General features: G+C 35.4%; 1 protein-coding gene across 6 annotated transcripts in view; it reads right to left on the bottom strand.

Annotated features, from left to right (window-relative positions):
• Positions 1–253: 253 nt before the first annotated feature.
• Positions 254–14,217, bottom strand: part of PTPRK (protein tyrosine phosphatase receptor type K) — a 510,442-nt gene continuing 496,478 nt past the window's right edge. For 4 of the 6 annotated variants that reach the window (XM_006190873.3, XM_032484874.1, XM_006190872.3 and 1 more), the window contains 8 exons: positions 13,203–13,338; positions 12,823–12,972; positions 11,761–11,934; positions 8,746–8,877; positions 8,481–8,606; positions 5,746–5,909; positions 4,702–4,837; positions 1,609–1,747 (listed from right to left, as the gene is read on the bottom strand). In XM_006190873.3, coding sequence (XP_006190935.1) covers positions 1,694–1,747; positions 4,702–4,837; positions 5,746–5,909; positions 8,481–8,606; positions 8,746–8,877; positions 11,761–11,934; positions 12,823–12,972; positions 13,203–13,338 — 1,072 coding nt within the window. In that variant the 3' untranslated portion in view covers positions 1,609–1,693. Of the gene's footprint in view, positions 1,748–4,701; positions 4,838–5,745; positions 5,910–8,480; positions 8,607–8,745; positions 8,878–11,760; positions 11,935–12,822; positions 12,973–13,202; positions 13,339–14,217 lie in introns of all 6 variants that reach the window. The other 2 variants (XM_014564475.2, XM_006190871.3) reach the window with 1 other exon arrangement.

Raw genomic sequence — 14,217 nt, forward strand, 5'->3', positions numbered from 1 at the left:
AAAGGATAGTGACATACAAATGCAACAACTCAAAAAAAATGGATGTCAATCTCTGGCCTTTTTTCTTTCTCCCCATTCATATGGAATTTTTGAAATTCAATTTAAAGAACAAAAATGAAAGAAATTAGTACTTGGACATCAGTTTTACTTTTAATAGAATTTTTGTGGTCTACTAGTATCAGTGAGATTAGGTTATTTATTTGGAAGTGAAGGCATGAAAACTAAGGGGAGAAAATGATGTGCAAACAGTAACTGTTGTAATTATAAAAACTTTATTTCACTCTTACTTTAATTAAATCTTCATAAGCACCATGTCATGAACTGGCAATCTAGTAAGAGGATACTTTAGTCAATAACAAACTGCAAGCTGATGATGCGAAGCTATAGCTACGTGAAGCACGTGAACAAGACCACATTTAGAAAGGTTCACTTGAGAATCCTGTGACAATGCACAAAACAGGAATCTGGCATCAGTTTGTTCACACTGTTTGTTTATGCTCAGAACCCAAAGCTTGTGCATGTAAACATCAAAAGAAACACTAGATCACCCTGACAGTTTACAGTTTGCTAAAACTTGACCCTGAAAGCATAAATGTTGCCATCTTGATTTATTGACCAGTACTTGGTCATAGGCTGAAAAGACCAATTCCTTTAAAATTTAAATGATGCTTGCTTAAAGGCTATGTTTAACATTACACAAGTCATCAGCAAGGCCATTGAATGTGTGCAGTTCCCATATATGATCACGAAACCATTACTGACCTAATGAAATCATGAAAAATTATGTATTTTCAGCAAAATGTTTTAATTTGGTCCTACATTAAAAGACCCAATTGCCAAGGTGCTTTACATAAATTTAATTCACAAGCATGTACACAAGAGAATCACTATAAAGAACATTGCTTCCTGGTATATGAATAAAAAGTTTATCCTCTACTTAGTCTAAACATACAAAAAATAATCTACAAAAATCGTTTACAATTGATTTTAGTGAAAGAAAAAGCTTTCTTCAGAAAAGAAAAATGATTGTGTTGTGGTGGTATTTTAGCCATCAAAAAAGGAATGTAAGTAACCAATAAATATAATGTGCTTTCTCCATATAGACATATTTACACTTGAATCTTTGGCTTATGGTTTTTTTCTAAAAAGAACTTCAAATGATCCAGCCATCATTGCACATTAAAAGAAAATAAGCCAGTTATATATATTTATATATTTATATAGAGATCTGCTACACTTGAAACATATAAAAAAATGAACTTTACTATGAATTTGCACAGCTTTTCTTTCTTTTTCCTTTAAAAGATTTAGCATCTTTTACCTAAAAAAAGGGAGAAAAATGCCACAGAAAGTATGAATTCATGCAACATGTGGTGGCTGCTCTACCAAAACCAGGAGAGAAAAGGCTGCATATTCACTGTACAAACACTGATAAGTTCTCATTTGAATCTGCTTCTTATTAAATATAATTTATGTGGCACGAAATGTTGATGCTTTCATACAGTAATAGAAACTAATTGAGTCCTTTTTATTAAGATACACAACTTCATAAGAAAAATACTTTTACCTCTCGAATGTAAAAGCCTCCCACCCCCCACATGAAAATCTTTCTGCACAGGTGTCACAGGTACAACAGCTGCTGGCTCAGCAGACGAACAGCTTCTGTTTGGATGTGCTGTGAAGTCTCACCCAACTAAGATGATTCCAGGTACTCCAGAGCTACGTCGTAGCAGAAACGGTACTGCTCCTGAGGATGTTCAAACAAAAGGGTTGAGCAAAGTTAAAAAAAAGAGGAGAATAATGAAGAACAACGGCTACCAAATGATTACTTGGCATTCAATTTAGATTATTCAAGAATTTAAAATTTTATTTTATATCCAAGTTTAACATCTAGGCACACATATTTTACATTTGAGTCTAATGATTGCTGTTTAAGAAAAGGGAACTTGATATAAAAAGATGTTGTCTTTGCCTCATATTTTATACCAAATTAAAATAAACTTCAATATTGTGTATTTGATCATAATAGTAATACCTGATAATTACAGAAAACTTTTCCAGTGTACAAAAATATAAAGAACAGAGAGAGAGTTTCTATAAATCTGTTATCAGAAGCAACTTTTAAAATACTACCAGAGTTTTACTTTGGTCCATTTTTATGCATGGTTGAAATAATAACCACTTTAGTATAAATATAATTACATACATATATCTGAGGATATAATGTTATATTTTATTTTGTTTTTTAACATTATGATGTATTTTTTTCTTATGTTATTGAACACTATTTTCTATACTACATAAAAGTCTAACATAGGGATTTTTTGACTATCAGATTGCATTTTTTTCTCTATTATAAATAATCCTGGAGGGAACATGTGCAAATATTCTTCTCCACACTTCAGATTTTTTTCCTTAGCAACAAAAATAGAAAGCTAGTCATTTCAAACTGCCACTTCACAATTCCGAAGTCTTAATTTTTTCTTCCAGCTTTACTGAGATACAGTTGACATACAGCACTGTGTAAGTTTAAGGTGTATTATGATTTGATGTACATACAGCATGAAATGATTTTCATAAGTTTAGTGAAGATCCCAAATTCTTAATATTTGACACTGTTTTTCATTCATCAGTGTATTTAAGTAAATTTTTCAAGAATGGTTAGTGGTTCTTAAATTTTTTGAGCTTATATTTACTCAGTTTATTTCTCCTGCCTTTATTTATTTGACACTTGGTTGGCAATAAAATTTTTGAGTTAAAACTGACTTTCCTCTGTTGAGTCCATACAGATGAGTCCATCTGTATGTTGCTCCACTTTGAAGAATTTAGAAAAATTGAGAGACTGCATGGCAAATTATGACTTACAATATGTATTAAAAATTTCCCAACTCAGTCCAAGTGGGTGAAATTCAGGTTAATTACAGAGAACAATCTAAAAATGCATACTATTTCAAAAAAGAAATTCCAGGTATCTCGAGCAATAAATGAGGATAATAAAAACGTCCCCCAAGAGGTCTTTATCAATCCTACCCTGATTATCAAGTAGGTGTAGGTGTGATTTAAATTAGACTACCACTGTGGCAAATGCATCTCCAGAACCAAGAAGTGCTTGCAAACAGCTATGTCTCTTTAATCAGTCTCTAGCAATTTGGTTTACACTCAAAATTTCCTTACCAAACTTAGTTCAATTCAGCAGCACACTGAACTAATCATCAACCCTGATTAAACACAAATCAGAGGGTTGGGCATCTAGTCTGGATTCATGAGATATGGATATGAAAATAAACAGTTAACTCTTTAGAAAGTTCTAGAATGGCATAGTTTAACCACAGACTTTTTAAAAAAAGGAATGGTGGTAAATGAGTTAAATCTGGAGGTAAAATTTGAATTCTGAGCCAGAAGTGATCTCACTGATGACTTTAAGAAGACCTGATCTGAGAGACAGAGGCAGAGTTTACATTAAGAAATCATCAGACAGCAGAGAGTTTAAAGACTTATCATTACCCATCCATTTTGTAAAAAGACTTGAGAGTCCTACCGTAGAAATTGCTCAAATCTGTCCTCCTGTCTCCACCTCTGTTGCCATCACCACCCCCACCGGTGTGCAAAAAAAAACAATGTCATCTTATCAGGACAAGAGCAGTAACCTAAGGTATGAGCTGGAGTAGAAGGGGTTTGAGGACTTGCAGACGGGGAAGAAGCCTGTGACTGTTCTTAAAAGTGAAACAACATAAATGTAACTCTTCAGATTTTGTCTCAGGAAGCAGTGCACCTCTTGTGTGAACAATCCATGAGCAGGAAGTGGTAAAAATACTTTAAAGGTTTATTGAATTGCTCAGTTTAGTTATCTGATCATCTTGATAAAGGTAGGGGAAGCAACAATAGTGCTTTGGTTTTTCTGGTTTACTCTTGTGTGAGCATAAACTACACAGCTGCTCCCGACCCCATCCCACCACGCACATGTGTGTAACCCACAGACATTGCTTTAGAAGTCAAATGTGCTAGAGTTTAACTTTCTTTCTTACTCTACATATAGCTTCAACCAGAGAAGCTCCTACATACATATACCTACCAGCTCTTATTTTGTAAGTCATGTCCAGTTTTTATGAGACCTGGCAAATTCAAGTTGTATCATATGGACTATGCTCTATAATTGGTAAAAGTTGAAAACTGTCGATCTCAATAGTTAAAAAATTTATAATTCGACCAGAAATAAGTAATTATAGATAATGACTAAAATAAATTTCATTTGCCCTTTAAAAACATTGAGTGTCTAAAGTGCTAATGCAACCTAGGAGTATATCCCTCAAAATGACGTTTCACTAGTTAACTCAGTATGCTTTAAGAAATAAAAATAAACAAGAATAAAGCCTAGATAGCAGGATTTTTCTTAATATAAAGCCATTTACCGAAGTTTATTGTAGCAAATATTTATTGCCCACAACAGAAAAAAATCCTAGAAATTTCCCAAATTAAGGGAAAACAGTGTTCTTCACCATTAGCAGTTTATGTGATATGTAATTGAGTTTATATGGGTAGAGAGGAATACTTGGCAATTCATCAATTAAGCAGGAGAGTCACCACAAAGACTCATTTACACATCTGATTCTCTAGAATGTGGGTATGAAGTCAAATCAACAAGTAGGTATATGACTGACTAATCACTACACTCCTTTCTACATCTAAGACTCTGTGACTCACCGGGGCTTCCACCATGTTTGGCTTGCTGTTCCTTAGTGTCTTGACTGCATGGAACACATCAACAACGTTTTGCCGCTTAACCATTTCGACAACAATGCCTATAGCACAGAACATGCCACTTCGCCCACCACCATTTCTGAAAGCAAAGAAAGCAAAGGCATTTTAGATTGAAGGTTTTGGTGACCATAGATCATGCAATCATGTATGTTTGGGAAAGGAAAAAAATAATGCCATTTGTAGCAACATGGATGGACCTAGAGATCATCATTCCAAGTGAAGTAAACCAGAAAGAGAAGGAAAAAGACCATGATATCACTCGTATGTGGAATCTTAAAAAAAAATTTTCTAAAGAAAAACTGAGGACACTAATGAACTCGTCTACAAAACAGAAACAGACTCCCAGACATAGTAAACAATCTTATGGTTATTGGAGGAAAAGGGGTGGGAAGGGATAAATTTGGGAGTTTCAGATCTGCAAATGTTAGCCATTATATATAAAAATAGATTTTAAGAAACCAAGTTTCTTTATAGCACAGGGAACAATATTCAATATCTTGTAATAACCTTTAATGAAAAAGAATATGAAAACGAATATATGTATGTATATGCCTGACTGGGATATTGTGCTGTACACCAGAAATTGACACATTGTAACTGACTATACTTCAATAAAAAATTAAAAAGAAAAAAGAAAACATTACCTTTTGAAGTTTCCCCTTTGTGTTTTAATTTTGCTTCACATGGGTTGCAACTTAGATGCTTTGAGCTTTTGTTAGATTTGCACACAGTGTAAATCAGAAAAGTTGTTCAGAGTAGTGTTCAGAAGAGTTTAAATCATATAATAATTATATAATAATTTTTTAAATACAAAAGTTTAATATGAATTGTAGAATCATGAAACAGGAAGACTGTTTTAAAATAATACTGACTTGGGGTCTGTAAGATGTGACTCAGTTACTCTCTTAAGATGGAAAATGTGAAGAAGGCTCAGGTGGGAATGAGCACCACGGCCCCTCAGTGGCCCCGCCCAGCCGCCATACTCACAGGCAGTGGATGATCGTCCGGCCCTCCCCTTCCTCGCACTCCTCCTGCCATTTTTCCACCTGTAGTATCAGTTTCAAAAAGGACCGTTTGGAGCCAGGCACTTCTCGATGAGAAGCCCACCCTAGATACTGAAATTGCTGCACCATCAGATAACCTTCCTGTGGCTGTAGAGGGAAAAGCATTTTTATGTAAATAAAGTGGGACTAGAATTTTTACTGCAAAGTAAAAGTTTCATAGCAGTTTACACCTGACATAAATGACACTGACATTGGACTGAGTCTAGATGATGTAAGTTCAAAATATATACATACCAGTGCAGAAACACTTTAACTTAAATGAGAATTATCCTTTCACAAGCTTCTCCCTCACACCCCATATCCAATAATCAATTCCTATGATTATACTTCTTAAATAACTTACAAATTCATCTCCTCTTTATTACCACTGACCACTACTCCCAATCACAAATCATAATAACTACTCCTAGTTGATCTCTCTGAACAAACTTTGATCACCTTCCAAATCAATCTTACAGTAGACATCATGATTATTTTGAAATGCAAATATGATCTTGTCAGTCTCCTCATTTAATGGCTTCCACATGATCTTAGCATAAAATCCAAATTGCTGCCATGGCTTAAAAATACCTATAAGATAAGGCTCCACCTCTTTCTCCAACTTCCCATTATTCTAACACTCAACTCAAGTTCTAGACACACTGGCCTTTTAATCTATCAAGTCATTTCTTGCCTTGAGGACTTTGCACATACTCTCCCCTTTGCCTTGGACATTTCCTTCTTGCTTGTCCTCCTCAATCCCCAACAAACTTGGGTTTGCCTTGGACTTTTCTGGTTTTTGCACTGAAATTCATGTGTTCTGGGAAACCTCTCTGTTCTGTGTAAACCAGGATAGTTGGCTACCCCATGCCCAAATCGCTCCTACTAATTCTTCAAATTTAATATCACTTAAATATCACTACCTCAAAGGCTTCTCTGATCACCCAGCAATGTCAGATCACCCAAAACACTCAGCATTTTGTACTTTTCCTCTACAAAAGTTCATATATTTGTACATAAATAATTATACAAGTTGTTTAATGTTTGTCTTCCCTGATAATATATAAACTCTTTAAGGACAAGAAAATCTCTTTTTTCCCCTCAAATCTCTATCACTAGAACCTAGCAAAATACTTTCTAAATAATAGCGTTGTTGAATAAATGAATGGAGAACTTAAGCCCTCAAATGAAAATGTAAAGAAGAATTTGTAATGTGTGAGTGAGTCATATCACTAGGCATCCACATGGCAAGGGCTTACATACACATCTTTTGATAGAACAAGGAACTGCCTGGTATAACTCCCAGGCTCCAGTTGGCTCATACTAAATATTTGGTAAGGTGAATGATATTAAATAATGAGATTGGGAACACAAAGAAAAATCATGCACTAATAAGGTCCAGAATATCAAATATAGAGGAAGATAAACAAATATGCTGACCAAAAAATGTAACATAAATTTCAGTTCCTGTTTCTAGAATATTTTTCATATAAACAGTTCAATTAACAGACAAGCCTTACTTTCTTAGTTTAGCTGCTATGGTTTCTCAGCTAAAATATTACTAGAACCATACTGTAACAGATGTGCAGACATAATGAGATCCTTTTAAATTAACATCTAAGATATGCATGAATATTATGACATGATTGAAGTTATCCTTTTTTTCCTACTGAAATGAGCAATAGAGTTGGATATGATTTTATTCTTTACTTATATACATATAGACTTATTAACCAGAAACACATATAGCCATTTTGATGTGAGAAACACTGAAACATGACAGTCCTATTCACACACTTAAAATAATACACATACATAGAACTGCTGCTCTAAAAAAGAGTAATCTTTGTCTTTAATGTGAGCATAATTTCATAGGAGTTGGTAATGTCTTCTTTTCAAATTCTGCTTGCTATGTGGTTACATAATCTAAACAGTTTTATTAGTAATTTCTGGTTTTTTGAAGGAGAGACCCCCACATTTAATTTGTCACTGATTGCAAAACACATGAAGAGTCAAGGAAAGAAAGACTCCTGAGGGACACAGTTGCTGCTTTGCTACAGAGAAAAGTCGCAGTGGTTGCAGCACACGATCTAGGTATACATCTGGGCAGAGCCAGATGCTGGGACACTTAGAATCAAATTGTAGATGAATTGTAGGAGGAGCATCAGTGATGGCTGTCATTTACTTTTTCCTTCATGCCTGGGGCTCTCTCTTATACGCAGAAGTTGGAATAGTGACCTGGAACCCTTCTATAATGACTGATCTGACATATGTTTCTTCTCTGTCCTTATTATTATATTCTTGGTTTTCAATTGTATGCTTCTTCTGCACTGGACAGCAATGCTAATAAAACAGTCAACCTTGAGATAAGTCTACACATACTCAGGGGCCAGGCCCAATCAAACTCATTTGAACCAGGGCATCTGAATTTGGATTTCCAGATGGGATACATTAGGCTAGTAGCGGACCAGTAAACCTAGCTTCCAGCATTTCTGCTTTCCTGTTTTTAGAATGCATTTTTATTCTAGTCCTAAGGCGTAAGATAATTACTAGCTTTGGGACTGATTATGCAATGCCAATTAATTTTACTCTCTCTCTTTTGTCTGAATGGAATTATACCCTATAATGGTTATGATCACCTGTTCTGGATCAGCAAAGTTAAAATAATTAACCACTTACTCTTGTTAGATTGCATATCCTGAAAATCCGGTTTATCACATCACAATCCATTGAACAAGACATACATTCCACTTGGATTGGGCCATATCGTAGCATCCCTTCTTCTGGCCAGTACTGAGGGCAGCCCTAAAGGATGAATGTTTTGAAAGAAAAAGAAAATGAGCATCTTTTTTCTAACTAGGGTAATATAAAGCAGATTTTAGCATTTTATCACTACTTTATTAAGATACGTTTAAGTACACAAAAGCAACCTATAACCATTAACCTGGGACAAGTCGACTTCATTTAACATCACAATGGAGGTACAGCCATAATCATACACTAATCTCCAGAAGTCTTTCACAGTGTTTGGCAGAGGGTATTGTGTGACGATGAAAGCAGCTGGTTGCCTGTAGCTCTGTGAAAATACAAGGGAGATGGAGAAACATAAGAACTTAAAATGAGTAATCAATTGTACAAGGAGACTCAATACACTTCAATGCAGAACCAGTACATCACCATAACTTCACATGGAGATGGAGCCAACCTACTACTTAAGCCACAGCATAAAAGATTTGGACCACTAGAATGCACTGCAACTGGTAGTCAGACTAATGGTATGACCTTGATGCCTCAGCAGTAATCCAAGCCAAGAATTTAAGTTTTATTTTGTGAAGAAAAGTAAATATAGGACAAATACAAGAAGGAACTAAAGAATTTCTTGAGATTAAGATCCTTCATGTTTCAGTTTTCCAAAGGAAATCAGTCTGCGAGCTGAAGGCATAAAATTCCCTGGGGGGGGTGTGTATCTCTGTCTGTCTGTCTATTTTCTACCCACTGTTATGTAACTGTTTGGCTCTCCTCCACTCCAAATAAGAAAAAACAAATATGTTTCAAACTCTTGTTTTTATATTACATGGATATTACTGGCATATTCTGCACATCTTGCAGGCAATCTACTTCCCACAGTTTTTTGTGCATTTCTAATATATATCAATGGTCAGAATGATAGTTTTCAGTCATTTAGGATTTTTCAAGTGCCAGAGAATAAAACCAATGCACACCCTGGCCCCACCTAAGAGAGAATGATCCCTTGTTTACCAAATGCCAATTGCCTGGGACACAACACATTATCTCTTTCTAGAAGGAGGGGATATACTTATCTGTCCTGGGCAATCTGTCATTCTACAGACTAATGATCTACACTAAAATAGAAATAAACATTTCCGTGTAATAAGTTACACTAATTGTTTTTTAAAAAATAATACTCGACAGTTGCCTGAGATAGATTTCCGACTGATAAAAATTGTGATCTCCTAACACATTTGTATCATACTACTCCTTAGTTTTTCAAGGGTCTTAACATCAGTGTAGAAACTGGTCTTTGAACTTCGTAGATCCTATCACCATTTGGGAAATGCTGCTAACATAGCATCTCACTCCATGGAAGACTACGGGATAAATCTGAAGAGGTGGTAATTCACCAGCTGCTTCTAAATGTTCTTAAGACCTCACAAAGTTGTACCTGCCACTGGGGTGAGTGCCCTCCTCAGAAAGGTATGAAGGCTCATGAGAAAGGATCAGAAGATAGAAGTAAGCTTTCCTTCCAATTAAATGTCTGCTCCATGGGAAAGTAAGTCAAAGGAGGCTAAAAGCTTTTTATTCATTTTTTAAGGCACAGGGGCGGGGAGATGGACGAGGAGATGATGATATGGGAAAAACTGAAGATTTCCTATTCCTTTCCGAAGTGCAAGAGCTCATCTAAGGCTTTGAATTTGCAGAATCCTTGGCCTTAACTCCTAATTCTTCACAGGCATGGGAAAAGGTGCAGGACACATATGATGGGATAGAGGGGAGGCAGGAGGGGGGGTGTTGACCAATGAACCCCATTCTTATTACCCAGGCCAAACCTGACTCTTCTGAAGCCCCAACTACACTCTAAACCCACAGAGCAGTTTCGACTATAAAATACATCTTTGTTGAATCACAGGGAATTACATAGAGAACAGGAATGGGTAGAATGCAAGGTTCAGTCTTCATATCGACTAAAAAACAACCTGGAAATTAAGAAAAATTTGAAAAAGATGCCAAAAGACAAACAAGATCTCAAACACATGCATCATCAATATCTTTCCTAAAGTTTTCTCTTTCCCTTTTTCACACAGCTTTTTTCACCCCAAATCTAGACTGACTCAGAAACAAAAAGGTCTGTGTGTTTTCTCTGTATTTAGTATGTTTGTCTTTCCAGACAATTAAAATAGGAAGAAGTAAAATGAGGATCCAATGAGGTTTCAGAGGATATGATTAATGACTAGGCAAGACTCTGGGCACAGCAAGAATGGCAACTTTCCATTTGAGCTTGCCTTTAAACTATTCTGCTCTGTAGAATAAAAAGGAACAAAGCAACTTGGTAAAAGTTAGAAGTGTAATGTGGGGTTTTCTAAGTCTCTACTATCAGAAGCTAATTTTGGAAAACACAATAGGAGCAATAACTTAGAAAGCTTCATTATCAGTCACCCAGGAATGAACCCTGACATCTAATTTCTCCTTGCTATGGTTTCATAGGCTAACGGGCAAAAACTGGAAATGTTTATGAATGAAGGTGATAAACTAAAAGGACTCTGAACTTGACATCCTTCCTGTTTCTTCCCAAGGTAAGCAGAACAAGATCGTCAAAGACTAATTTAAAATTCTCTTTCCATGCTGTTCTGTCTGTGGGATGCTAATATGCTGAATACATACTCTACCATCTAGAGTTTATGAAGTTTGGGGTGGGGCAAAAGAGCTCTTTCGTTATGATCAGTGTGTTAACATGGTATCTTCCATGCCTTCCCTAGTTATTTATATATAGTCTCAATTAATAACCAATAAAACAAATTAGCTATAAATTACTGGAATATTAAATGTCAGAGATAAAAATGTTCAGATTAACACAACTTCAGTAGAATATGGCATTCTGTAATTTTAAAAATTCATTACTAACTGTATTCAAAATAGATAAGCGTGATTCACTTTCCTGAAAATAGGATGAAAAATATCACCTGAAAATATTTCCTGTACAGGGTATAGTAACTGATAATTAAGCATCAAATTTATAATAAAGCCTAAAATTTATAGTGCTTAAGAATCACTGTAGGGGAAATTCAAAATCACCCTCAAAAATTTTTTTTGCATTTCAGTGAAAGCTTACAATTTTCCTTTTTAGGCCATTTTAATTTTCTTGAAAAGAAAACCAGCCAGTGTTCATCGATTTTGCAGCTTTTCATAACACTTTACAGTAACAAAGAGAGCAGTCTCTTACGTCCATAAGAGCAGCATTGATGTAGTTACTACTCTCCCCATCAATTGTAATTAAAAAAGGCAGACATCTGTCAGGTGGCAGCATGTCCATGAAACGGTTCTTGTCATGGTTCCTTGGCAGGCATGCTATACTGCAGTCTTCGGCTTGTAGTCGAGGGGTGACTGAATTCAAGGTCTAAAAAGAAAAGCAAACCCAGGTTAAAAGACAGTGACCCATTTAATAGCATAACACAGATCCATCAAGTATTTAGGAGGCCAAGTAGAAAGTGAAGGATTTGTGCAAGGCAATGGCATTTGCCACGATGACAGGCTGATAGAGTTGGTAGTTAAAGCTAATGAAGCCTGAGAAGTGACAAAGAAACAATACACACATTGTTCAGTGTGCCTCTTTTTAAAGAGAAAAGGGAAGCTAAACAAAATAGCTACCTGCAAAATGTATCGCCTCACCAAGGTAAATACAATCAGAGTGGCCCACAATGATGGCCCGTCATCAAAGGTATCATTCGTAATAACACTTTGGTATGCCATATTTGAAGACGTGCTGTGTGTGGCATGTTGGAAACCGCACTGGGCAGAGAATCAAATATTAGGTTTTTCTAGAGCTATTCTTGACTACATAGTCACAGAGCTTTAGGGATGTTTTAAGGGCACTGAAAACCTTTGGGTTATTTAGAGAAAATGTGTAGCAAAAACTTTGGCAATTATTATTAATGTGCTTGATCTCACATTGTGAGTGACACAGGTCAAAACCTGTGAGACTGCATTTAAAAAAAAGTTGCAAATACACACAAATTATCACTAAACTTGACTTTTATAATACCTTCCCCTATACTTTTCCCTCAGTCTGAACTCATTTGCCCTTCAAGATACAGCAGATATGAGCTCATTAATACAGAAGTGACTCTGTAATATGTATAATAGAAGAGATGGGTATTATATTATACTTAAAATAGGGTCAGAGGTTATAAATTTGACTTGAAAGACCTTCCTTAGAAGAATTAAGAATGCCCAGAACAAATTGTAGTAAGTTGCTCACAAAAGAAGTCCTAGACATAGTACATACCTGGAATTCATCTTTAAGATGTGAAGAGTTTGTCTGGGAGTCTATTCTAATCATATCAAAATATGCAGCTTTAAATTCACAGACGGGTATGGCAGTTTCCCCACATAAGCAGGCTTCTAAAATGGCATCATGAATAAAAATGTACTGTTCCTATCAAAAAAAAGAAAAGAAAAAATTTCATAATATTTTAATAAAAATTTTCTATCATCAAAGGTAGATAATACAAAGAATCTTCTTCATATAAGATATTAATAAAAACACCAATATTTTTCTATATGACTTGATGAGCTTATATTGAGTTGATGTGAAAAACATCTACTATTTAGTTTGATAAATGTTGGGAGGCAAACAAAACAAGGCCACTCGATGACTCAGTATACCTCTGTCTGGACCATATTGATGCGACGAGATCTTAAGGCTTTGACACAGTTGTAGATGTCAACGACTCCCTCTCTTTCAGCCATGTCCAGCATGATGTCAATCACAATGTAACAACCAGTTCGACCAGCACCAGCACTGAAAAATAAACATATCTAAAGAATTGCAGGAAGCATGTCTATGCAAACTTGAAGATCCTTCTGATTTTCAAATAAGTGGAATAAAATTGATTAAACAAAGTACAAGATATAATTTGTATGTACTGTGTAAACACTTATTAATGAACAAATAACTTCATGTAGAGTATCTGCTTTGTTGTAAACTGAAGATCGGAACAAGAGTTCCAAGTGAAAAAACATAACTTTGTAAATCAAATTGTGTTTAGAAAATAAATGTATCCATGTCGCTCAAGTTCCATAGCTCTCTTAAACAGTCTTCATTTTACATAAATTTCAAGCTCATAGACTTGACCAAGGAGTGGATTCATGCTTTAAAATTTAACCTGAGATTGAAAGACTCATATTCATGTAGTTGATGGGTACTCTGGCAAAATGCTAGAATGCCAGTTTACTCTCTTAGTCAGACAGACTCTTGTAAATATCAAGGCAAAAGAACATGAATTCCAAAACCTTTAAATGGAACATCTGAGGAGTCCCAATTCAGGGGCAGTGTTAACAGTGAGCGTGGGGAAGACAATGGTAGTTATCAATGGGGAGGAGACCAACAGTGGAAAGAATATTTGAATGGTGATCTGAAGATAAAAATGAAAATGAATTGTTAGGTATAAAACATAATTCTTAACAGGTCACAAAGATGCACTATCTTACTGTAATTAATTCAGTAGTTTAATCATAATATACTGTCAATTATTTTACTCATTGGGAATATTTCTCCAATTTTATATATAGAAGTCAATGGGGCAAACAAGATGTAGTTGGGATTTTTAGGGCAAAATTCACTTTGTAGTCAGCTTCCTTTTTTCCATAAATTCAGATACCCGAGTGTAAATAGAAAATG

The sequence above is a fragment of the Camelus ferus genome, chromosome 8 (genome assembly GCF_009834535.1).
Source record: "Camelus ferus isolate YT-003-E chromosome 8, BCGSAC_Cfer_1.0, whole genome shotgun sequence".
NCBI classification, from domain to species: Eukaryota; Metazoa; Chordata; class Mammalia; order Artiodactyla; family Camelidae; genus Camelus; species Camelus ferus.